The 23,851-nt window shown below is 53.3% G+C and overlaps 9 protein-coding genes across 9 annotated transcripts; 5 read left to right on the top strand and 4 right to left on the bottom strand.

Moving 5' to 3' along the window:
* Window positions 1-285: 285 nt before the first annotated feature.
* Window positions 286-3,561, top strand: Z520_07016 (uncharacterized protein; the record flags this gene model as incomplete). The annotated part of the gene is made up of 1 exon (XM_016777515.1): window positions 286-3,561. One exon carries the CDS (start codon window positions 286-288, stop codon window positions 3,559-3,561), a length of 3,276 nt encoding a protein of 1,091 aa, XP_016631686.1.
* A 1,360-nt stretch (window positions 3,562-4,921) lies between these two features.
* Z520_07017 (uncharacterized protein) lies at window positions 4,922-5,653 on the bottom strand (the record flags this gene model as incomplete). The annotated part of the gene is made up of 1 exon (XM_016777516.1): window positions 4,922-5,653. One exon carries the CDS (start codon window positions 5,651-5,653, stop codon window positions 4,922-4,924), a length of 732 nt encoding a protein of 243 aa, XP_016631687.1.
* A 3,292-nt stretch (window positions 5,654-8,945) lies between these two features.
* Z520_07018 (uncharacterized protein) lies at window positions 8,946-10,312 on the bottom strand (the record flags this gene model as incomplete). The annotated part of the gene is made up of 2 exons (XM_016777517.1): window positions 8,946-9,431; window positions 9,485-10,312. The coding sequence occupies 2 exons, from the start codon at window positions 10,310-10,312 to the stop codon at window positions 8,946-8,948; spliced, it is 1,314 nt and encodes a 437-aa protein (XP_016631688.1).
* A 1,694-nt stretch (window positions 10,313-12,006) lies between these two features.
* Z520_07019 (uncharacterized protein) lies at window positions 12,007-12,753 on the top strand (the record flags this gene model as incomplete). Its single annotated transcript, XM_016777518.1, has 2 exons — window positions 12,007-12,545; window positions 12,615-12,753. The coding sequence occupies 2 exons, from the start codon at window positions 12,007-12,009 to the stop codon at window positions 12,751-12,753; spliced, it is 678 nt and encodes a 225-aa protein (XP_016631689.1).
* A 1,125-nt stretch (window positions 12,754-13,878) lies between these two features.
* On the top strand, window positions 13,879-14,331 carry Z520_07020 (uncharacterized protein; the record flags this gene model as incomplete). The annotated part of the gene is made up of 1 exon (XM_016777519.1): window positions 13,879-14,331. One exon carries the CDS (start codon window positions 13,879-13,881, stop codon window positions 14,329-14,331), a length of 453 nt encoding a protein of 150 aa, XP_016631690.1.
* A 1,951-nt stretch (window positions 14,332-16,282) lies between these two features.
* Window positions 16,283-17,374, bottom strand: Z520_07021 (uncharacterized protein; the record flags this gene model as incomplete). Its single annotated transcript, XM_016777520.1, has 2 exons — window positions 16,283-16,869; window positions 16,924-17,374. The coding sequence occupies 2 exons, from the start codon at window positions 17,372-17,374 to the stop codon at window positions 16,283-16,285; spliced, it is 1,038 nt and encodes a 345-aa protein (XP_016631691.1).
* A 729-nt stretch (window positions 17,375-18,103) lies between these two features.
* On the bottom strand, window positions 18,104-19,240 carry Z520_07022 (uncharacterized protein; the record flags this gene model as incomplete). Its single annotated transcript, XM_016777521.1, has 1 exon — window positions 18,104-19,240. One exon carries the CDS (start codon window positions 19,238-19,240, stop codon window positions 18,104-18,106), a length of 1,137 nt encoding a protein of 378 aa, XP_016631692.1.
* Window positions 19,241-21,469: 2,229 nt separating this feature from the next.
* On the top strand, window positions 21,470-22,464 carry Z520_07023 (uncharacterized protein; the record flags this gene model as incomplete). The annotated part of the gene is made up of 3 exons (XM_016777522.1): window positions 21,470-21,572; window positions 21,740-22,304; window positions 22,380-22,464. The coding sequence occupies 3 exons, from the start codon at window positions 21,470-21,472 to the stop codon at window positions 22,462-22,464; spliced, it is 753 nt and encodes a 250-aa protein (XP_016631693.1).
* A 478-nt stretch (window positions 22,465-22,942) lies between these two features.
* Z520_07024 (uncharacterized protein) lies at window positions 22,943-23,761 on the top strand (the record flags this gene model as incomplete). The annotated part of the gene is made up of 1 exon (XM_016777523.1): window positions 22,943-23,761. One exon carries the CDS (start codon window positions 22,943-22,945, stop codon window positions 23,759-23,761), a length of 819 nt encoding a protein of 272 aa, XP_016631694.1.
* Window positions 23,762-23,851: the final 90 nt, after the last annotated feature.

The raw sequence follows: 23,851 nt of genomic DNA on the forward strand, positions 1-23,851 counted from the left end.
CGAGGGGCACATGGCGCATGCCAATGGCGGCTGCAGGTGCAAACAGGGCAAACAAGGCAAACATAAACACGCCTCACTCCCGAGCGACACTGACGTCATGGAATGGTAGCGCTCAAGGTTGGGGTTTGCCTGCTGCACGCGTAGAGTCGACGTGCCAATTTGGCAGGCAGCCTGGAGGCGCAGTCCATCGCAGCTCAAGGCGGGTCAAGGGGTTGTCGATATCCTCCAATCTGCCAATGCATATACTTATCAGACTGTGATGCCATTCTCTATTGTGCTACGAAGATGTCGACCTCCCGAGTGATGCCAGTTGGCAGCACTACCAACGCCCACGACTTCAACGCCCTTGACCCAGACTCGTACACTGCCCACCGACTCAAACATGCATCCCCCGAGCACCTCCACCTCACCTCTCGCCGCTTCTTCATAGGTCCAATCCCCGAGGGCTGGCTCAACAGCCATAGAAAGGAGTGGTATAAGCGAAGAATCCAGCTGAGCGCCTATTCTTCCCGAAAAGCGAGCTTCCGCGCAGCCACGGAGCAAGACCGTCGTCATAGGACGGTGACTGGTCTCGAAGGCCCGTCGACAGCTGCTAGAGTCAACTTCAGTTTTCCCCAACCTGAAAATGTCTTCGAACAAGATTCAAGCGCCGGCGAGACCACAGATGTCGAAGAGGAGGACCAGGAGGAAGATGAAGAACCAATTGAGCCAAGTGATATAGAACCAGTCGCTACAAATGATGTGCCCCGTATTCTAGGGATTGAGGACGAAAATGAACAGGGCAACAGAGTCCCCAAGTCTCTGTCAGTCCCGGCAGATAAAGGTCTGGACGGTGCCCGCGACAACCTCAAACCCGGGCCGACCACAAAGAGTGCCTTGAAGTCCATGAAACCTGAATCTTTCAAAACTGCCCATGAGAATCCTTTCGGAGATTCGGCAGCCACTACGCCTGTAATCAAGCCTCAACGCTCCGAACACGACCACGAGCAGGCCGAGAGCATGGGGGATGACTCTAACAGAAGGTCCATGCAGCCATCGGCATCGACTCAGGACAATCTGGAAACGAACTCCAGGACTGCTCTACTATCCGCCGACAGTCCCCAGCTGGCTGCAAAATCTCTGCAGCAGCATGACCCCGCCCCCCTGGATAACGACCAGGATTACCGCCTGGGCAGGACGAGCACAGGTGTCAGATTCAAAGTCTCGGAAGGGGTGCAACGAGGCCAGCAGAAGGTGGTGAACAAAGCCATCCGCGTGCAAGGCCGTGTTGCCAACAGGAGATTGAGACGCAATACTCTCCAAGAGGGGACTGTCGTCAAAATGGAACGCATGTTGGTGAGAGTGGATATGACCATGCAGGAGGTTCCGGAAGACTTTGACGAGAATGAGAGCTTCAAGATCGAGACGAGATTGCTAGAAAAATGGCGGGAGTTCATGGTTGTGGCCAGAAAGAGCAAGAAGCACGACGTCGACGACTTCCGGCTTCAGATCTACAACACCCGAGTCATCCCAGAGATTGAGGACGAGTCAACGAAGAAGAAACCAAAGCATGAGATCAGACTTGACCCCAAGACGACGAGAGTCAATTTGTACTCTTCCCTCGACAAGACCGTAGTTATCTGGCATCCATACAGAAAAGGAACGAGAATCATGGTGATGAGGCCACGTTCGCAGGCACATTCTGTGGAGTGGTATACCTTTCTCAGAGACGCCCTCGGCTGGGAACGGCCTTCCACCCTTCAAGTCAATGTCCCAGATCTGGATGTTACGTTGCGACTGGAGCGGCCGTTTGAAGGCCTTGAAGCAGCAGGCGCAGATGCGGCAGACGAGGAGACGGCTCTGGCACGGACAGTTGCTGCCGAGAAAGCCGTTGCGGGAAAGATCATTTCTGAGTGCATCTCCATGTTGGAACGCGATCCTGAATGGTCGAACGTCTTGGAAGTGTGGAGTGAGACAGCCAAGATGGGCCTTGCATGGAAGAGGTACGACCGGCTCGAATGGGTGCATGGAGTCAACGAGAACAAGATGTATGGCTCTATGGCAATGGCCCGGTCGCATGATCTGGAACTGCGACCGAAACAACACTACCCTACGTCAACGTATGGCAAAAAGGAAAAACTTCACGAGGAACCGGCTCCCATTGAAGGATTCTTGATCCGACTGACGTCCCAGAAAGGGATACACAAGAGGATGGGGAAAGCGTTCTTCAAGCGATTATATTTCTCGACGCACAATCAGTTTTTGGTGTTCAATCGACCCGCGAAGGCCACTCCACCTCATCCCCCACGCCTCGCCACGACCGGGGCAGGTGACGTCCCATCTTCGCACGAGATTGTGGAGAAGACGCCGTTAATGTACGACATCGAACCGTACAAATTGAGCCATGGCGACATCTCGTGGCTATCCTCGGGCAACCAGGTGAATTTACAGAGTCACGACCGTGGTGCCCTCGAAGAGGCTCGGCGGAACGTGGCAAACATCTTGGAAGCGGACGGGTATATCAACATGTGCAACATCCGTCACGTGCGCACCATAAGATGGGGCGCTTCCCCTGCGGACGAAGCACTCGAGACTGGATCGGGCTCGGACGTCGATTTTCACCAGGAAGTCTCCGATAGCAGGCAGGATGACGGCTCGACGCATGAAATCGACGACGATCGAATCTTTGAACTCGTTCTCGGGAATGGACTGGTTGTGCGTCTGCAAGCCTACTCGAAACAGACACGAGACGAATGGATCCGTCGGTTGAAAGAATTGGTCAAATACTGGAAACTTCGCACGGCTGCCGAGATGGATACCTTCAAAGCCGTCAGAAAAGCCAATCTCGAACAGCTCAGCGTGGATGAAGAAATGGAAGCCATCATTGGTCAGTTTGCAAAGAAATGGGAAGTCAGCCGCAGCGAAGCCAGCCCGGAACTCTACAACATGTGCGCCATAAGCAGCTGTCGCAGCATTACAATGTCGGGCTCGTTGTATCTTAAAACGCGTCGACGAGCCACTTTTCACCGATGCCAGGTCATTCTTACTGGGGGTCGATTGCTCGTTTTCCAGTCGGCTTTGAGAAAAAGGACCGGCGAGCAAATCCGATTCATCCATCAAGAGAAGCAGCAGGATGTGGACTTGAAAGACTGCTATGTCTACAGTGGGCTGATTGTCAATGATGATCTGCTGTACCAGAACCGGACTTTCGATGCCAACCACCCTGGTCTGGCCAGTCTCCCGCGCGTGTACCTTGAGGACGGATGGACGAGCGCTGACATTGATGTCATGACATGTTTTGTGGTGTGGATGAATAGGAAAAAGGGCTGGTTCAAGGCAGCCACGACCGCAGAGACTGTAAGTGAGCCGACCAGAGATGGAAATGGAAGCCGTGGCCGCACCAGAGCGAGGCTTCGTAGGGTAGGGCAGCTGGGGGTGCCGGGGCGAGGAATGGTCTTCAAATGCCGCAGTCGCGCGGAGAGGGACCACTGGGTGCTGAACATTGCCAGCGAGATTGAGCGAGTTATTGAGCACGAAGTCGAGGAATTGGGCGAAGAGGGCGAGTTCCGCTTCGAGAATTGAGGGAGAATTGAGAGCAGCTGAGATGACGGGCGGCGAAGAATGCATCCTTAGAAGTGTATCTATAGGTTTCATTAGCAGACCATTTCTACGAAGCGATGGGCATGACGGATTACGAATACACGAGCGCTATCCACGTTGCTCTTTTCACGGTTACTCCTGAATTTAAGGAAGCATGACATCTAGCACGCATTGACGCCTCGCGGTCCTGGTCCCAATTGAAGCAGAAGCCGCCGTGTGAGTTCATGATGAGTGAAGACTACACAAAACGGCCGACGCATCTCCCAGACATACTCTATCCCACCTACAATTGAGGAAGCAACTGAGGAAGCAATTGAGGTCGTTCAACCCCATCTCATTGATCAGTGTGAAGCGCCTTGAACATCACCAGCAAAAAATCCCTACGAAAAGAAAGCGTCCCGGGAAGGAACAGTAGAAATCGCTCGCCCTGGACGCTTGGGCGATACATACGCAGAAACCCTCTCGCATTGCTGCCTTTCTCACTTGGACAAACATCCTGCAACAAAAGAAACTCATTGATCACGGCCAAGGGGTGGGTGGGCTAGAAGCCTGGATGCCCTTTGTCGAAAATCGACTGCGGAGGGGAAGGCTGGTATACAATACAACGTTTTTTGCCAATGCCCATGGGGGCTTCCCGACGTATCTAATTACCGAGTACCAACTTGGAATCCGCAATCATTTCGTTGCTTTTCCTCGGTAAGAAAAACCCCCACCCTCCCCTGAAGCAATTGGGAAAAAGAGAAGGGCAACCCAACCCAACCCACACCCAAACCATCGCGTATTTTCCTACTCATGGCTCGTCCTCGGGGTTTGATGGGCACACCTACCTACCTACCTACCTACCTGTCAATGTCCAAAAGTTGGTCGCCGGTCGCCGAGTCCCCGAATTGCCTTTTTGGGGGGAAAAAAAAATTATGTCTGGGGGCCACCTAGGTAGGCTAAGTTGGATCTCTTTTTGTTTTTAACTGTTCCATATGCACTATGCGAAAGACAAAAGGTGCAAGGGAGCGGTTTAGCTGCATATGTCAAAGTTATGGGATGGAAGTTGTTGGATTGTCATTTGAAAAAAGACAGAAAATCTCCCAGAAAGCGCGCCAAAAGGCAACGAAATGGTTCACCCCGGTCTGTAGACTGTCGGACTAGGACCCCCGTCCAGTGTTTGGACAAAGGTATTTGGACAGTTTTAGCCTTGAATTCCCCTGTCGAGGCTTTTTTTTTGGTTGCTTGTTTGCTTGCCTGCATGGCCGCATTGGGGAGATGAAGCAAGGGAGTTCGCCACAACGGGAACAGAAGGGATGCGAGTTCAAAGCTGTCAAGGCAGTTTTTGGCCATTTGCAACTAACTAGAAGACAACGCTCCACCAGTCACTTCTCCTGCTGGTGGTGATGATCGTGGTGGGCCCACCTTTCGCAATTTTGCGACAATCCCCATTCTCCTGCACTGGATGGTTTGCCTGCGGACTGGTGCTTGGTTGATTCGGTGCATCTTGCGGGTTGCTCTTATGGCGAGTCTGTCCAGAGGTGACAGGCGAGGAAGACAGCTTCTCTTCGAGTTCCGCGGTGGCGGCAGTGGCAGTGGCAGTGGCAATGGCAACAGCAATAGCGGCATCGGTGTGGGTGTCCGGGTGGTGGACGACTGGATCAGTAACAGTAGCAGGGCCTGGCCCTGGACCTGGACATGGAGCCGGGTGTGCCTGAGAGAGGGATGATGATGATGATGATGGCGACTGAATCTTCCTTGCTTTCCGTGGTGCGCGGCGGTTGACAGGAGGGGGCGCTGGAATGTGACGAGGTGCTGGTGGAGGGTGGTCGGCCACCGCTTGATCTGACTGGACCGCCCAACGAGCCGTGTTGGGGTCGAAGGTCGCCTCGATTCCCTGGGGGATGCGATCCCGACAGTGGCCATTTCGCTCAAAGAACTCGTCATCCACCACCTCGACTCCCACGGTGACGAGGTGTCTAGTCGACGACATGACAAACGAGACAGAGATACAAGGTGCTTCGGCCGGGTTGTTGGGGCTTTCGGCCTGAAACGAGCCCTCCCCCGGAAAGGTGGATCTGGTGGTGCTTCCCATGACTTTGGTTGGGTGTGATTTTGCCGGATTGAAGGGCCGGTGAGAAGTCTTGTCTGTGAGTTACAGTCGGCTGCAGTAGACCTTTGGGCAGAGCCTTTTTGGGGGGGCTCCAAAAACCCAAGTTTCAGAAGGACAAGGGTGAACTGTCACTTAGTGTAGAGAACACATCAGTGCCGGTCATGATGTTATGTAGTGATGGTGACGCGTTTGACAGGGTGAAGCGGGCGCGGGACGAGTTCAAGGGGGCCATGGAGAGAATGGACGAGGCGTTTGGACGAAAGAGAGACGCGCCATGATCATCATCTTAGTTGGGCATACACGGCGTCCGTGTTGGAATGTGGACAGTGCGTTGTGTGGTAAGTCGAGGCAGAAGGCATGTGGAAGGCGTGATGCTGGATGGTTGAATGGTTGAATGGTTGAATGGTCGTGTTTGACGTCAAGACATGATCGATGGAGGAGGAGGAGGAGGGAGGAGGGAGGGTGCTTGGGCGCACAACTGAGAACAAGCGAGTATAACTGAGCACGGCGTATCCTCATTGGCTGATCTCGACGGAAAACTGGATACCAACGGGCGCTAGTGGTTCAATGAACCCTAGATGGGATTCGATTAGAGAACGCGATAACGCTGCTCTTCTTGCTGCCCTTGTGCTCCTCCCCCCAGTGTCTTCCCTCTGTGTCTTCCCTCTGTGTCTCCTCTGTAACTCCTCTGTGTGTCTCGTCTTTAGGCCGCATCCGCTCTATGTTCCTGTCCCTCTACCATGTTTCCCCAGTATTTGCACAGGAATAGTGTAGTGGGCCACAACTACCTACCTAGGTAGTTATTGGGCAACTGACAGGCGATGGTCAACCCCCTAGGACCTCCTAGGACCCCGATCCTCCACCCAAACCCCGATGGACACTCCTCCAGATGCGCGTGAGCTGGTAGCGGGCTCTTTGAGGCTTTCAAACTCGATGCACCATGACGCACAGTTTCGTTCAATGCCTTGCAAGACTCGTCCCCTCATCGACCAAAAGGGCAATCCACGCCGACCTCTGATTCGTGCTGGCCGTGTTAGGCTGATGCGATGCCTGCCTGCATGGACAAAACTCTCCCAGAGCTCCTCATTCCACGGCCACCACCGACATGGCCACACCCGTCCAATAGTGCACATTCATTTGCACATTCATTTGCACATTCATTTCCCGTCGCTGCAACCCCCTCACTTCGCCCAGATTTTTGACAGGCGCCATGTTCCAGTTTGTCCTCCTCTCAGCCCGTCAACCGCTGCCTTCTCATCCCGCTTTTCTCCACCCTGGGCTCCGCTTCTCGCTACCAGGCCACGTTGATTGGTTTTTTTGAGGAGTCTTGCTCACCTGGGTATGCACCGGGCATTTTTAGCACATTTTGGCCTCCTCTTTTCCATCGCTAGCTATCGCCCTGCCGTCCGGCCGTGCACTGGGGTCAGTTGACACTGCCACCAATGTCAAATTTGAGCGAAGCTATCCCGTCCAGCCCCGAAGGATAATCTGCTTCCACCCTCCCTTAGACCTAGACGCCGTGTCATTCCGGCTCACGCTGGTTTCCTCATAGTGGAAGGTTGGGGCCCAGACATCCCCGCAAAACTTTCCGAGATCGCTGTTGGGCAGGACTCAAGCTCTAGCCTGAGACATTCAAGCCAAGTTGCAACGGATCATTGTGAGGGGAAGTTGGCAGATGACACGTAGCAATCGGGGCCTCTTCCGTCACATCAAGGCAGGTGACAAGGGATGTGGCAGAGGAATACACCCAGAGCGCGAAAAGAGCGGAGCAATGCTCCGTGTCGGTGTGAGGGAGGGTGGGTGGGTGAGTGGCTGGCTGGCTGTGTTGAGAGGCAGCAAAGACAAACAAAATGGTTCGAGTGTACGAGGTAAGGGAGGGAGGGAGGGAGGGCGGGCGGGGCCAGCAAGGGAGAGGAGACTGCGAGAATTTGTCAGAGCTGCCCGTGTTCGCCCAGCCCCGACCGACCATGCCCGAAGCGCGAGCCGGCAAACTGTCTGCATAGTCCGCGGGCCAGTCACAGGGCTCGATTTGGCGCAAGCTGAAAAGTGTGACAGCGAGTCTATGCAAAACCTGTGCCCGGATCTGGACAAAGCTGCGAAAGAGTTTGGCAAGGGGGCTTTGAAAAGTCCGGGGTGGAAAGCTGCTTGGTGCTGCCTGGGTGCCGCCAATCCAGCCCATGGTCTCCAATTTCCTTGACACATTGCAACTGCAACGGCCCCCCTCGGTCCAATCGCAACCCTCCGATCTCCAGGTCCTTGCGAGTCATGATGTCAATATAGGTCCAGATCGAGGAGCAGCACAGCAAGGACAGAGGGAGAATCTGGGGCGTGCTGGCCCATCGAGATGCCGCACGTGCATTTTTTTCATGTGAATGCCTCCTAGCAACGGGTCAAATCAGGCAGGTCGTTGTTGTTGGCGGCGGTGGTGGTGGTGGTTGCTCGCTTATTGCTTGCTTGCTTGTTTGCTGCATGCATACATCCTGGATCACCATCCCATCCCATCCCATCCCATTCCATCCCATCCCATCCCGTCCTGTCGTCCATTCATTGACTCTATTTTGCGTCTGGGGCCTTCCTTTTTACGACCTACGCGCTCGGAAGCTGCATGGTCAGGGTCAAAAGAAAAACCTGACTGCCAGACGCATTGATTTTATCCACGTCCTGCAGTTGGCTGTGTCGATGAACAGAGTTTCTATCGTCCTCTCCACCGCCCCCACCAGCGGGCGGCAACTGCTTCTTTTCCACGGACTCACAACACAGTTGCTCCTCCAGCCTGATTCACCCCGGGTCTGCAAGAAGAAGCAAGTGAGGGTGTACGAGGTACTGTATTGGCATTTCTGTCTGCACTGGGCTGTTCTGCGAGCTTCTTTTTCCTCCCCTCCACTGGGCCTTGGTGTGATGGCTCCCTCGGCTGCCTAAGTAGGTGTGATGTTCGGTCGTCCGGGAGGGCGGCAGGGGAATGACGGAATGTTCAGGCAACCTACCCCGCTAATCGAAGCTACGAGGGTAAGCAATGCCGACACCCGATCGAGTTATCATTCCTCTCGATTGCACCACATTTCCCATAGTGCTACACCGCTTAACCGCGAGCGGGTACAGTCAGGAACTGGAGGTGCACTAGCCATTCTGTCAATTCAACAAAACTTTTGGTATGGAAGGAGCAAGCTGCAGACTAAAAACAGGAAATTACAGCAACCAACATGATCCAGCCCTGCAAACTCCGGTCAAATTCCCGTCATCCATGGCCGTTCCTCCAATCCCCGCCCTCTGTTGCCTAGTTTTCCCCAGCAGTGCCAGCACCGTCGCTCGCCGCATTACCATACACCAACAGGTCTCTGACAAAGGGATTTCGAAACATTTCGACCACATCGGTGTTGACCGATTGGCCGTCTGACAGCTCGTGGCTGATAATGCCACGCAGCACATACTGGGTCTGCTCCCAGTTTGGCTGTGAGGCTTGCAGCAAAAGCTCTAGGTTTTGCCGCAAGTCCTCTTCCGTAGCGCGCTGTTCGACGATGTTTTCCACAGCGGTACGGATGTTCCTCTCGTCTTGCAGCATGTCTGTAAGTGTCTTCTGATGGAAGTGGTCTGTAACGCTTTGAGCAATGGTTTCCGAAGCCGCTTCCCAGTGTTTGCGGAACTCGTCGCTGATGGCGACAACGGCTCTGGCCCCACGCACTAGGTCGGGGGTCTGGGGAAGTCCAGAAGCTTTCTCCCAGAAGAGAGACAACACATTGAACGCTTCAGTGACGTCTTGAGGCTAATTGGACCTGTTAGCAACCGACCGGGATTCGTAGAGGCATTCGAACTCACATGGAAAGACTGCAAGACATTGGGATCTTGGCTTGGCCGCGGGCCGACATTCTCATGGACGATGGCGGCAATGAAAATGTCCTTTTCCGCATTGTGGTGCAATTTGAGTTGAGCGGGCCACCCTGGGCCCGTCGCTTCCGGAACGAAGTACCCGAAGGTATCATCCGTGCGGGTCAGCGTCCATCCGTGGAGGAAGCCAGGAGGCGCGCCATCACGGATCTCGACGCGAGTGCGGCCGTTGACATCGCGTCGGTATTCTTCTGCATTATAGCGGCCTTGGGCCACCACGCCAGCCCCAAGTCGCCGGTACCACGAGTGCACGATGGTCAGGTCTGACTGGTCAAGAGCCCGACCAAGATAAATGAGCTGTGGTGGCGCTCCGGGAGGCAGCCAACCCTGTGGCGAAACAGGGCCGGACACCGCGCTTGGTTGATCGGAGGCCTGTGTCTCCTGGAGAGGTGGCTGTGGTGGTGCTGGTGCTGGTGCTGATCCTAATGCTGGAACGAGGAGGCGCTGAACCAGACGACGCAGCTGCTCATATTCGGTCTTGAGCATATCAGTCGCTTGCACCGCGTTTTTCGAGAGCAGCACGGCACTCATAAAGTTGACATGATCTATCTCGCGGCCCTGTTCCAGGAACGAGACGCGGGCCTTGACAGTTGAGCCGAGAGCGAAAAGTGGCTCGAAGGCTTTTTGGAAACCTTCCACCAGCTCCCTCAACTCGCCGATATCCTCGTGGAGGATCGGATCATGGAAATTGGCAAGCTGTTGCCTCAACTCCCGGATCTCGCGGCGGAGATCTGCACCGTTTCCCCGGGCGGGTGGCATCCTGTTGAGACCTGTCAGTCATGGTCTGAGGAGGTGGATTGGAGGACCCCTCGAGGTAACCCTAGCCAGGCACCTCCTGGTGACGCAACGTCAATACCCACGTTTGGTCAATGACTTTTGTCGTGTTTGACAGCTAAGTGGGGAGAGGGAGGAAGGGCTGAGGGCAACGGAGGAACAATTTACAGGTACCTAGGTATGTCAAAGACGGGAGGGAGGCAGGCCTTTTGGAATTGTGGAGTGTGAGTCGGTGTTTTTGGGCTCTGGAACTCTGGAGAAAGGAAGCAAAGGGAGGAAAGAATGCCCAAGGGAACAGTTGCCCTCTATATACCTCAGGCTGTCCACCAGAACCCTTTCCCACCTCTTGCCCCATGGTTTGGCCAGCCAGGGTGGGAAAGGAGAGGCTGGCTGGCTGGCAATTGCAGCTGCAGTCGGGCGCACCATCCTTGCAGGCTCAGCTGGTCTTCTCTGGGGCCTCATAGCCGTATTGGGAGGGTCTTTGCGCGACCGAGGAGTGGTCTCCTGAGAGATCTACGAGGAGTTGAGGCAGCACAGTCTTAGTACGAGGTATTTGCGGCAAGGATCCACCACCCATGTCGTGCATGGACCTTGCGAGCCAGCGAATAAATGCAGCGGTCATTTGAAATGAGTTTCTGGAGGGTGGATCTCCGTATAGCCATGTCGACTATCATTCGAGAACCACGCATTGACACAGACAATCCTTGCCAAATCCATCCAAATAGATCAACTCCCCAAAGTCGCTTTCTTGCGCCGCAAGGAGAAAGGGCAGGACTCGCTCGGCTGATGCAGCTGGAAGCTCGGACCACCAGATCTGAGCGGTCGGTCTGTTTCTGGGATTGACACTGGGGAATGTGGCAGGTCAAACGCTCTGGTTCGGGCGGATTCGAGCCAAAGAGTCCGTTTTTTTCTTTCGACCACTTTGGTCCCCCCCAGAAGATATCCACCAGACCTCGCTTGCGCAGACACAGAATCTGTACCTCGTACACAGCCCTTTTTCTGTCCACACCCCAGCAAGAATGGGCGCTACGGGAATGAATGTAAGTGGTGATGTCGTATTTGACAGAAGGGGGGCGGGAAATCCATGCGTCCTGCGTTGATCGATTGCGTCGCCCTCCCGTGTGCCCTCTCATTCCTCCAAAAGTCTACAGATGACAACCTGGGGCCTACATGTGGCCTGTGCTTTGGAATGTGCAGCCCGTCCTTTCTTTGGTCTGGAGCTGAGAGATTTGGGGGGCTTGCCAATCGGCTATTGGCACGTCAAAATGCAGGCCCCGGGGGGTCTCGATCCATCCCTTGGAATGAAATCCCATCAGCTGCTTGCTCCGGAGCTGAAGTTGGGCAAGCAAGGGGTGCGAGTAGCACTTGAATTCATGCAGAGAGAGAGAGACACACAGAAAGAGATGAAGGATAGAAGACAAGAAGCCAGGATTTGGCACATCATCACATTCCAGGGTCGACCATTTTGTTTTCGCCTTCGCCCATGAGCTCATGCTCAACCCGTCACTCACGCAGTGACTGCCCATACCCATGTCCATTGCCAACCCCGACAACCAGGTTGAGCCCATATCCAGGCCCCTCCCCATCCCCATCCCCCATCCCTGCCATTATCATCGTCATCGTCATCATCGTCGGCGTCGTTCCTGATTGCCACCATCGTCGTTGTCACGTCCGTCACCATGGTCATCCTCACCACCATCACCACCACCACCACTTCCGCAGAACCTAACATCGACAAGGAGCGAAAGGTCCTGCACAAAGAGCTCCGCCGCATGCGCAGGTTCTACAAGGGCACCACCGACGAGGATGATCTGTACATCCGATTCCTGGCGGCCCACAACAAACAACTTGATCTTCTCTTGACCGGGGCCCGCCGTCGGCTCCAGGCCCGGTTTCAGGGCATGACCATCGAGCAGGCCATGCAGGGCGAGCTGCTGCGCTCGGTCGGTACCGCCCTGGGCATGCTCCACGTCATGGTCTGGTACATCATGGCCGCCAACAACGACGAGCAACACCTCCGCCGCCTGTATGTCTGGGCCTATATGCGGCGCTATCAGCTGGTCACCGAGGGCCTGGGGGTGCTCTCGGGCTTCTCCCTGCGGCTGTCACATCAGCCGCTCGAGGACAGTCAGCGACAATGGGACGAGGCTGTCGAGTTCTACACCTGGTGCGAAGCCGAGGCTCCCAAGTATCGCCACAAGGAGGGTCTTGAAGCCAAGTAAGCATCACCTTCCCCCTCTGGTACATCAGGCCCAAGAGTGCTGATACTTCCTTCCTCCGCAAACAGTGTGCCTGTGTTGGAGGTGGACGAGGCACAGGAGAAGCAGAAGAAGCGGTTCGCCGCCCGCCTTCGGGCACTCCATCTGCCCAAGCCCAAGAGTTTCTCCAAGCTGCTCATGAACCGAGCCAACAACGGGAAAAAATGACGGAAAGTACGCTCTTGCATCATTGACACCATCCAGGAGAAAAAGTCTTGCGGCGAAAAAGGGAAGGAAAAGTCACTTGCGGAAAAAAAAAAGACGGAAAAGCAGGCGTTGCAGAGGCGGCTGTCTGCTTACATGGAAGGAATCCATGTCTGCAAGTCAAGTCAAGTTTATGCCAGGTCACGGCAAGGTATTCAGGGCAGCTGTAACAACAGACTCGTTCAAAGTCGTTCTCGGTTTAGATTTGCTCGACGGGCGCGGAGCAAGGAAAAGGGGGTGGTGGGGGTTTAAGCCACTGCAAACAGTCAATCAAGTCAAAACAGAGCCAGTCCGTTCGTTGGTTACTTTATTGTATCCTAGACAGTGAGTTTGTCATTCATTTGGCTAGAATTTTGGTGAATAAACAAATATTGTGATTGTCTTGTGGAGGAGACGAGAGTTGTTGTACAATCTGGCTTGCTGCCCCGTTGGCGCCCGCGTGGGTGCGAGTTAAGCTGCGTAACAACGAGCTCGCGGGTGACCGCATGACCTCGGAGTCACTGGACTCTCTCTGTAGGCACCCCTAGGTGTTCCCTATATGCTTTGTCTGGGCGGCGGCTACAGGTGGAATGGCACTCGCATCCGGCTTTCTGGGGGCCAGTGGGGCCCCCCAATTACTATGTAGGCAGCGCCTAGGCAACTGCGACGGCTGCCTGGGGGTGCCTGGAGAGGGTGGAGACTCTTGAAAGTACCTACCTAGGTAGGTAGGTACTTGGGGCGCAGTATTACGTGGGGTAATGATCCGCAAAGAAGAGCAATACCTAAGGTACCTAGGTACCTATTATCAAACATCAACCCATCCCCCCTCGTAGGTAGTTATGTAGCACCCCTGCAAACCGAAAAATCCCAAGATTGACCAATTCGTCGCTTTCAGATCAGGGACTTCCCCCTTCCAAGAACCTGCTCTCGTCTCACAAGATGGCAGCAACGGAGACAGCGCCAAAGAGACAAGGATGCCGCGGATCCTGTCACTGCGGATTGACACAGTACATCGTCTTCCTCACCCTCCCACATCCATTCTCGTCGTCTCATCCACCACAACCGATCGAACAAGAAATCTACCGCTGCAACTGCAGCACGTGTCACAAGATGAACTTCTTCCACGTCCACCCCGCGAATCCGCGAGACGATTTCATGCTCCTTTCACCACTCGACCCGGATCGCGAACTGAGCACCTACCAATGTCACGACAGGAAACGGAAATACTACTTCTGTCCCAAATGCGGAGTGCGATGCTTGACGTTTGGGGGCGTGGGCGAGACCCATGTCGTGGATTTCACGGAGCTAGCCCTAGGTGACGATAACAGAGACGAAGAAGAAGAAGAAGAAGGGAAGAGAGAAGTTTGGCGCGCCAAGTGGGATGGAGAGGATGATACCAGACCGTACGTTTCGGTCAACGGGACTACGATTGATTACAGAGAGGACTTGGATCTGCGCGTGCTCACGGAGGAGAAGAGGGTGCAGTATTTTGATGGTCGGAGTGAGCCGGACGAGGAGAAGGAGCCGAGATGGGACAGACCACATGATGGTGGAAGTTATTGACCGACTGCCAAGGGTAGGGGTCTGCCCTGCCGACCTCAGGATTGCTCGGCCATGGCTCAGAAGGGTTGAAGCCATAAGGTCAGATAAAATGGTCGAGTTGCATCAGGTCTGGAAACGGAAATGGAAGTTTTAGAGAGGCCAAAGACTCCCGCCGAGGATAGTGGTACTTAGGTAGCGAGGTAGGTATTCAGCGGCGAATCTGCACATGGCCTTGGCAGCCGTTTAGGACCGTGGCCTGCCGCTTAACTTAGGAATCTAGGCCAGCGCCCACTCTCCTTATCCTTCTCATCACCGGTGATCAGTCCCGCTTGTTATTAGGTCCTCAGGTTATACTCTGTATATGTCTCTCTTCGTGGACATAGAAAGTTTACACGACCGCCTACGAGGGTACAGTTTTAGGACCCAAGGTTCGAAACCGGGACTCCTTGTGAGCGATGATGGATACAATCTCTCTGCACCCCTATACCGTTCGCGTAAGATAGATTGCGCATCCTATTTTATATTCGCCCAGAACATCCCTTTTCTCCCGATAGCGACTCGTATAACTACACACATCCCGCCTTTCCTCTCGTTCCGTTTTATTCTTCCTCTCGAAAAGGCGCGTTTCTCGTCTGGCCCCGGCCCCTGCTCCTCCCTGTTCGTTTCCACTTCACTTCAGCCCGTAGACTCTTCCCACTTTTGCCCAAGTCTCCACTTCCCTAGATCGCGTCCGAGCATTCCAGTCTACTTCTACACCATTGGGAAAAGCCCCGGACTCCCCAAAAACCTCTTCGCAGAGCCCAAAGAGGAAGGGCGCCTAGACGAGATACCGGTATTGTGGATGGGCAAACCCGCATTTTCGAGCAGGAACGTAGAGAGCGACTATTGACGCTGGGTGCCACCAACCAAACCCGGGAACCGAACCGTCCGTCAAAATGGTATGATTGCTTCGGCGTTCCTAATGCTTGTCCGCTTACTTGCCGCTTTGGAGCTACGTTGGCTCGTCCCTTCTCCTTCGGAGAAACCGTGGCATCGTCATTTCTCCTCGACTTTCTGGCCAGACTTCAACGGCTGAACCTGCCCGGAAGACGGCCCACGTAACTTCTCGAGTTCCTCCGACCCCGGCTTTCTGCGTGACGGAGTGGGACAATTAGTACCAATCGGTTGCCTCAACAAGAGACCTCTAGCTTTTGTATCCATGGAATGTCTTCGTTGTGGCAGAAGAGAATTAAGCAGAAATACATAGGGCCTGATAAGCAGTAGAAGGACTATGTAGGTATCCCGGTACGAGGCAAGGTTCAGGATGATGTCTTTACCGCTTTGTCAAGGGCCAATCAAGTAGATCCTCCTGCTGCCCTTCCCAACGACCTGATTGGTCTTCCCAAAGCGGTAAAGACATGATTCTGAACTTTGCCTCGTATATACCTTCCAACGACCTTCACGGAAAAAGAGTGGGCTCTGAGTGCCGAAACGGACTTGCTCTATTGCATGGGTAAGAATGCACATGTCGCCGGTCCAGGGTCCACACTTTAAGTGACGCTATATATGCACTAAGCTATTTCGAACGGAGGGTCTTTTTCACTCTCGGTTATCTTGCGTCCCCGACCATTTGCTCGCCACGTGTGGGGTGCACACAAAGAGAATCTCGAAATGCTTGTCTACCACTACCTAGCGAGCGGCCAGCGCTCGTCTATCTAAAAAGCCACCGAGGGGCCAAGGCGCTCAGGTCTGACCAGGCAGTGGCCCCGGCAGGCAGGTGCCTGGCACACCATATCAAAATATCACGCTCAGAAGCTGTCCACAACCGCGGCGGCACCGGTGAACGAAGAGTCGCTGGTGGTTGGGGAAAGGCACTGCTGATTGTGAACGAGAAAGGCGAAGAAGAGGAACGACCACATTCAAGAAGGGATTGAAGGGCGGTTGTGATGAAGAAGGGGGGGGGGGTGCAGAGTTGGTCCAAGGGTGCCTTTGTTCAGCACAGAGATGTATCCGGCTTCCGGTCTGAAGCTTCTTTTTTCACACAGAATTCATGGCATAGATCTTCGGCGCAGTTGCGATAGTTCCATAGTGTGTTGCGCTGTCGTCGGTTGTCGGTGGCTTTTTGACCGATATATTTAAACCGGAACAAGTGGCGGCATTTAATGCACGGGTTGTGGATTTTGAGGATGCTGCCTGCTCCACCCAGGACATGAAATGCGCCTGCTTGTCTTCGCCGGTGCTTGAAGGGTTTGAACCGTTCGTCTTTCAGCTGGCGGCTCATAGTCTGGCCACCCTGCTGCCATCTGTGGTTCGCTGCCTTCACTTGTGTGAACTTCGCTTCTTCCTCCTCTGTCGGGGCCGATCGGAAGCGCTTCATCCGCATCTCTCGCAGCTTAGCATTCACTCTCTTATACTGTAAGCCTTTCGTGTTTCCCAAGGGTATCTCCCATCTGACTGCGGAAGCTGTGACTATCACGCCACCGGGCTTATAGCATATGAAAACTACCTTGGGCAACCCGCAAGAGTTTGTTTCTGTGAAGTATCTGCCGAATCTGGCTTCGAATGCCAGCAAGAATTCATCTATGGTCAATCAGTCTCCAAGACATACCAATGACAATGTTGCCGATCACGTACAGATATTTCTAGGCACCTTGGCGATACCTTTGTAGAACAGTTCAAGAAGAAGCTCGATTGCCGACGAGTTGGGTATTTTGTTTGTGTCCTCCACGATATCTTCTTGAGGGAGGTTGCGCTTGAGCTCGTCCAAAACTTCCCCAAAGCCCTTGAGGGTGCCTGGCAGGCCATTTGGCTGTTTTTTTGAAAGATCCGACTCCAAGACATTATTTTGGAATGACTGTGCACTCTTCCAAACGAAATCGAGAAGTTTGACCAGTCGCTGGTATGTCAAGTATGCTTTGAGGCCACCATTTTGAGCAATCAGATTTCTCACACATTTGGCAATGCTGTACATGTTGTTCACGCCCGCGGTAAGGATTTTGATATTCTCGTCCTTGGAGAGGTCGCCGATGTCTTTCGAAAATTCTTCCACCAAGTCAATGCTGCTCTCCGAGCGGGAACCATCCATGATGATGAGAAGGGGTGCAGAACACTCGCATCTCGACGTCGAAGCACTTCTCTTGTATACCACTTGCCGTCCATAGATCAAGTATGAGCATTATTCCATGGTGAAACAGCTCGCGATTATTATCTGAGCACTCACTTTGTTAGAATGGGGGCGCTGTTGAGACATCTCTCTGTCTCACAGCTTCCATATGCAGAGCTTGAGTCAGGGTCTTTAATCTCTATCGAAAATTTTGATTCAGCAGGCTTTGTCCCAGAGGAAATTGGTCTCGAAAGTCTCTAAAAAATGTTTCAACTTCTGCCGTCGCTCTCAGCTTTGGGTTGAGAAGCACTCCCTGAATCGCAGGCTAGCCCGTCGGGTACACACCTTTTATCCATAGCAGATATGGGAAACTGTCGCACCCGTGATCTGGTCAAGTGAAATGTTTTGAGAGCATTGATTTCCGTCTCAAAATATGAAAGACAACCTGAAGGGTACTGGTGGTGGGGACTTGAAATTTCCAATTGATCTGTTTTGATTGCACAAAGAACATTTCTTCTTTTTCAAATTGACATTAAAGTACTTGCCATCGATTTACTGGGATTGACTAACTAACCTGACTCCTTTGCGCCATTGTGGAACCGACTTGTCTAGAGACACTCTTCTCATCAATCAAGACCTAGATTTTGATTTGCAGCCTCGTGCGGCTTGCACTTCAACAAAGCTGTCACCATGCTGCAGAAGCATAGAATCTCAATTATCCACTGGTGACACACTCAGCCATGAGCGTCCTTTCACCACCCCGTTTTCTGCAAGATAGCTCTGGAAGCGGGTGTGCGCTGCGAACTGAACTTGTGGGGGATCTGTGTCTCGAAACAGCGATACCTTTGGAAGGCTGGAGAAATCAATAGTCGGCGGCGAATCTCCGCAATCGAATCGAGAAACTAGTTCTTCAGACTCGTTGCCATCGAAGCCTACGCCGCCGTCGAGCTGACGCGCCTGCTTTTCCTCTTCAAGGAACCAAATATCCTTTGTCCCCAGGCGGAATGCCTCGGCCACCATAATATCCTTCCGCGTCCCAAAATGGTTGCCCAGGGTTTGGGCTACTAGCTCGTTGGTCTGAAATTCAGGCTCGACGTCATCGGGAGGATCCCAGGCTTGATAGTCGAGGTAGCGATCCACCACCATCCAAAAGCTCTTGTCAATTGGATGGAAGACAAGATGAAACGGAGTATATCCAACCGCAGCAAGTTTCTCGTCCCACGGTCGTCTTTCCCCCTTTTTCCAGCATGCCACTGGTCCCACTGGGAGGCCGAACCGCAGAGGGAGAACACGTTCTTCGGTATCAGAATCGCGCTCTACTTGAAGAGCTGGGTTGAACTCATGAAGAACCTTCATTAACTTCTCATTCTTGACATCTGCAATGCCGGATTTATTTTCGAGGGCAGCAGTCATTGGTGTGAGTTCAGTATACCATAAAAGGAAAAATTTGTGAGTTTGAGTCTGAAGGATAGGTGTTCTAGTAATATCACACTCTTCTCCCCCTTCCCCCATAATCTCTGTAATAAATTTGCCGAAAAACACCTCGTCGTCTTGAGCGAAGTCGAACCGATTTAGCCATTGAAGAAGTTCTTTGAAACAACCACTCTTGTAGGATGGTAACCGTGCGTACACATTCCCCATCGCCTTCAGTATCCTTTCGTGCTCAAGCTCTGCCTTGTACACCATCACCCGGTGGCTGGGCGGAGGTATATGGAGATAACTATCGAAGGAATTGGAAGCCTTCCAGCGATTGAAAAGTTCGGGCCGGACACGTTTGATGGAATTGATATATTCGAAGGCATCGGGAGGTAAGAACGCTTGTTCCTCTGCTTTCTCTGTGGAAGCCATCGTGGTTTGACTCTCTCAGGACACGAGAAGATTGGGAGGGACGATGATAATTTCGTCTTGTAGGGTTGGATACGGATTGGATTGAAGTGACCAAGGTACTTTGATGTCAAGAGGAGGTAAGAGCCGAAGAGATCACAAATTTATAGAAGTACAAGAGTAAAGATTCACTCAGAATGGGTTCGGCAGACGAGCACGAGAATACAGTAAACATAGGCAACAAAACAAAGAGCTCGAATTCCTGGAGTGCCGGATGCGTATTTGCATTCCTCGAGAACAAACCCCAGATGGCCGGATTGGGAAATGTTGTTCTTAGAGCACCGCATTCGGCGTACCCGTTCTTCGACCGACCATTTCGATTTGTGATTCAGTCAGCAGACAGGGAGATCTTTGTATTGTATAGCGCCGGATCCGGCCGAATCAGGTAGAGAATTGTGCGCTATGCCGCCACCAAATTCCACAAATTCCATTCAACCTTTGACACTCAAGCCATTCTTTTTGTTCGGTGACCCGTAATCATGTCATACCTCCATACCTCGCATGCTTTCATAACATTCCCGAGGGGGTTGGTGTGGCCGGAAAAGTGTGTCCATCGATCGCCCCAGTAGGAAAGTCGTTCTGTGACCACCGACTCGGGCGCCTTTGTCACGATCGCAGGCCTTTGTCACCTGCGTAGGCATGTGACCATGCTAGCCACTGCCGGCGCCGCCGCAGTCATGTTATTGTTGTTCCTGCAAACATTCCAGATAGTCCTTCGTACTACAATTCATCAGTTCCATCGCTCAAACCGCGATAGACCTAGCCGACCTTGGCGACGGAGGACAAAGATTCATCCTCCCAAGATTGGCCACACCATGCGGTCGTCAGAGCCTGAGGCCATCTGTGACCCGTCGGGCGAGAGCACGACATGGATGACGACAAGGGAGTGTCCTTCACGCCCCAGTAGCCCAAGATACTAGGCGCCCGTAGCCCGGGACATTTGTGTCCCTCTTCTTCAACACGAAACATCTTACCACCCGCTCTGGTTCTCCCGCTAAACCCAGAACCAGCCTTCTTTCAGCAAACCAGCTTTGCGAATTCTGGTCTTCATCATTCCGCCGTTTACGCTGCCTGCACACCCTCGCATGAAGTGTTTCTGTCGTTGGTGGGCTCCGCCATGCGCATGCATAGTCTGACGTTCCACGCACACAGCTCTGCATGGCCTCGGGCTTCATTATGTATTTTGGGCTCCAGTGATGTAATCATAGTCTCTCCAGGTCATTCATGGTCAAACCACCTCGGGTTTCGATGTTGCATTCATACAGGAGAGGGCTCAAAGTAGCCATAGCGTTGAATGCAGGGGAGCATAGTCTCTCGTGAAGACGCAGACTCCAATGTTGCATTTTTCAAGAGAGCACATCGCTGCTGGCCGCGCATGTTCTCGCGATTGCGGCTCCAATTTCCCTACCGATTTCTCAGAGCGTAGCGGTCAACAGAGGCTGTCCACACGGCTTTAGACTCCAGTACGACAAGGATGTAGGTGAGGAGATTACGGGGATCGTCGACGGAAGAGCTTGTAATCCCTCATCCAGCAGGCATCATCTTGTGGCCGTAAATCGTCACAGCCAACACCAATAGAGTGGAGCTTGAATTGTTGGTTGGTGTTTTATGCTTTATGATTGTGGCTAAGTGCGTCGCAAATTTTTCCGATAGATCGTCACCAGGGGTAACTCAAAGCCGAGAGCATTTCCTCGGGCTTCAGGGTGGTCCGTCGTGGACTGTGAGGCTTGAACGAGGTTGGGCTCAGAGAAGGGGGTCTTAGAAAGGGGGAATGGCTTCGGGCGCTCGTCTTCGGGCGCTCAACTTGGCACTCAACTTGGCTCGGAATCACTTCAGCAATAGCTGTCTTGGTACCTAGGGATGATTTGCAGAGCCCATCACACAATCCTCCTTATCCTGACGAGAGGTCACTTCTTCCTTTCCCCGCACTTCTGCCTCGCCCATCCGCCTGGGGAGGCACGGCAACATGCGCCAGGCCCCTCTTTGGGTGGCGGGTCCCGCCCATGTGCTATACTTGGCTCATGCCGGTCCGGAGGCGCCCCTCTCCCAGCCTGAGGCGCCGGACATTTGAAGGCCCGGGGTGCAGTGGATCCATCGTTGGAGAAATTCAAAAGCAGCCCATCGGAGCATCTCACGCAGTGTCTTCTAGTCAATCCACAAACGACAAGGCCCAGACAAAGAGAAGCAAAGAAGATGGCTAACGATTACAATTCCGCATGCTGTAATACCCCGGCTGCGGAGGTCGGCGAATACACGCTCAAAGGCTCATGGACCGAGATCAATGGGATCAAATCGTGTCTGTACCATCTCTTTACCTCTCTCTGGTTCTGTACAACAAAGTTCATCCCATAATCTTCCACTCAACAAGAGCGCTTTGCAAGCAGTCCCTAATATGAATGCCGAAATTAACTCTACCTAGCTCAAGGTCTACCACTGAACTTTACTAACAGCTTTACGTACCAGATATAACCGGACCCCCCAGTGCCAGTAAAGCCATTGCCCTGGTCTATGATATCTTTGGTTATTGTCCCCAGACCTGTCAAGGTGCAGACATACTCGCTACGCAAGGGATCGAGCCGTACCTTGTTTTCGTCCCCGACTTTATTGGCTCTGATCGGGCAGCGAGGCACGAATGGTTCTTACCCGGCGCCGACCAAAAGCCCTTCCGTGACCTGTTGGCGATCATCACATCGAAGCAGATGATGGCAGACATTCACGCGACAGTCCATGCGTTAAGGTCCGACGAGCAATACAGACATGTGCAGAGATGGGCCGGAGTCGGCCTTTGCTGGGGTTCCAAGGGTGTCAGTCTCATTGCGACCGAGGGAGAGCAGTCATTGCTGGACGTGACGGCTCACACGTCGCCGTCGAGACTCGATCCGGAAGAAGCCAAGACAGTCACGGTCCCGACTTTAATGCTGGCGTCGAAATCGGAGGACGAGGCCCTTGTGAAGAGCTATTGCGACAATCTGAAAGGCCCCAAATATCTCGAGAGATTTAACGAGGTCCATGGATGGATGTCGGCGAGGTATGATCGGCCTTTCTTTTCACGCAGCCCTCTTGTGATCCATGTCCCTTCTTGCTGACTGGAGGACTTGGGTAGGGCGAAACTTGACCAAGAGCCCAGGAGAAAGGAGTACGAGAGAGGATATAAACTTGTTCTCGAGTGGTTGGCAAAGTATCTCTAGGCCAAGAAGCTAGGGAGGGTATCAGGACCTACGCCACACGGTAGGGATTTGTTTCATAGTATAGCTTCACGGCCTGTGCTGTCACGTCGCGCAAGCACTAGGCGACTTAGTCTAAATAAGTCCGCTAGCCTTGTGCCTCAGCCTTTGTCCCTTGATGCCTTACGTGCACCACCTAATTCTCCCGCCATATATACCCCACCCAGTTCAGGTGTGGTATGTATAGGCGCTGAGGGTAACTATTCGTGACAGGGTTTCCATGGGTATGGACCCTTGCAATGTCCCGTTCGTGTGTAAGTCAGCATTGCGGGAGACAAGGTTATATGGATTCAACGTCAGTCCGAAGACTCTCTTACGGCTCTACCAAGCATTGCAACTTCCCCCCTGACACTAGGTATCATCCCTCCACACGCCCGCCTGTATCTGGCAGTTGGGGAGCTTACGTCTGAATGGCCTCGAGACCCGCTGTCTATGCTGGAAGATGCTGTGGTTGTCCGTATCCCCAACTCGATTTTGGTCGCGAGAAATACTGGCTCGACCCACGTTTCACAGGTTGAGGATCCGATCGATTCCCGGAGATCCAGAAGGCATCAAGTGGACCATTTCTGCAATTGCGACCCCGCCTCCCCCCGAGGACTTTCTCGCCGCCATTTCTGGCTCGTGGACGGTGCAAGATCGAACTGCTGGATATTTGCTCGTCATTCCAGACCCTCTTCCGGCTGCCTGGCCACCGGGCGAGCGGCTGCCCAAACAACTGAGCCCAAGGCTACGGCAGATACGGGATCGTTTCGAATCCGAAGCCAGTTCTCCGTGCCGAAGTGCTTTGGCTGGTATGCCCGGCAACAACATCAGCGGCCGTATATCACGGAATATATGCGGCGTAGCTTTGATTTACTGTGTTGGGCTTTTCCCGGCGCAGAGTCTCGATGCAGATGGCTATGAAGCCCAGCGGACAGCGCGAAGTATTACAATTAGTGCAGAGGCGTCGATCCCCAGTTCCAAATGGTTTCGATTTCTAGGCCGGCACTTCTACTACTCTTCTGCGATGGTCTCGACGTCCACAAAAGTGGTGGTGAACCCGCTGGTTTGGACCCCTTTGTTCAATGTTTACTTTTTCGCCTTTCACGCGATTCTTTCCGGGATGGTCATGACTGGAGTCGTTGAAAGAGTCAAAATGAACGTACCGACAAGTCTACAACGAAGCTTCCTGTACTGGCCTTTCGTCACAGCCTTCAACCTCTCCCATGTCATACCGCAATCCCGGTCGGTCGTCACAGCCACCTGCGCGGCGCTTTGGTAGTCCTATATGAGCTGGTTGAATGCCCAAGCCCCAAGGCATGAGGAGGGTTACGCGTCAACTTTCAACTTGCCGGAGCTATAACACTATGGT

The sequence above is a fragment of the Fonsecaea multimorphosa genome, assembly GCF_000836435.1.
Source record: "Fonsecaea multimorphosa CBS 102226 unplaced genomic scaffold supercont1.13, whole genome shotgun sequence".
Classification (NCBI taxonomy): domain Eukaryota; kingdom Fungi; phylum Ascomycota; class Eurotiomycetes; order Chaetothyriales; family Herpotrichiellaceae; genus Fonsecaea; species Fonsecaea multimorphosa.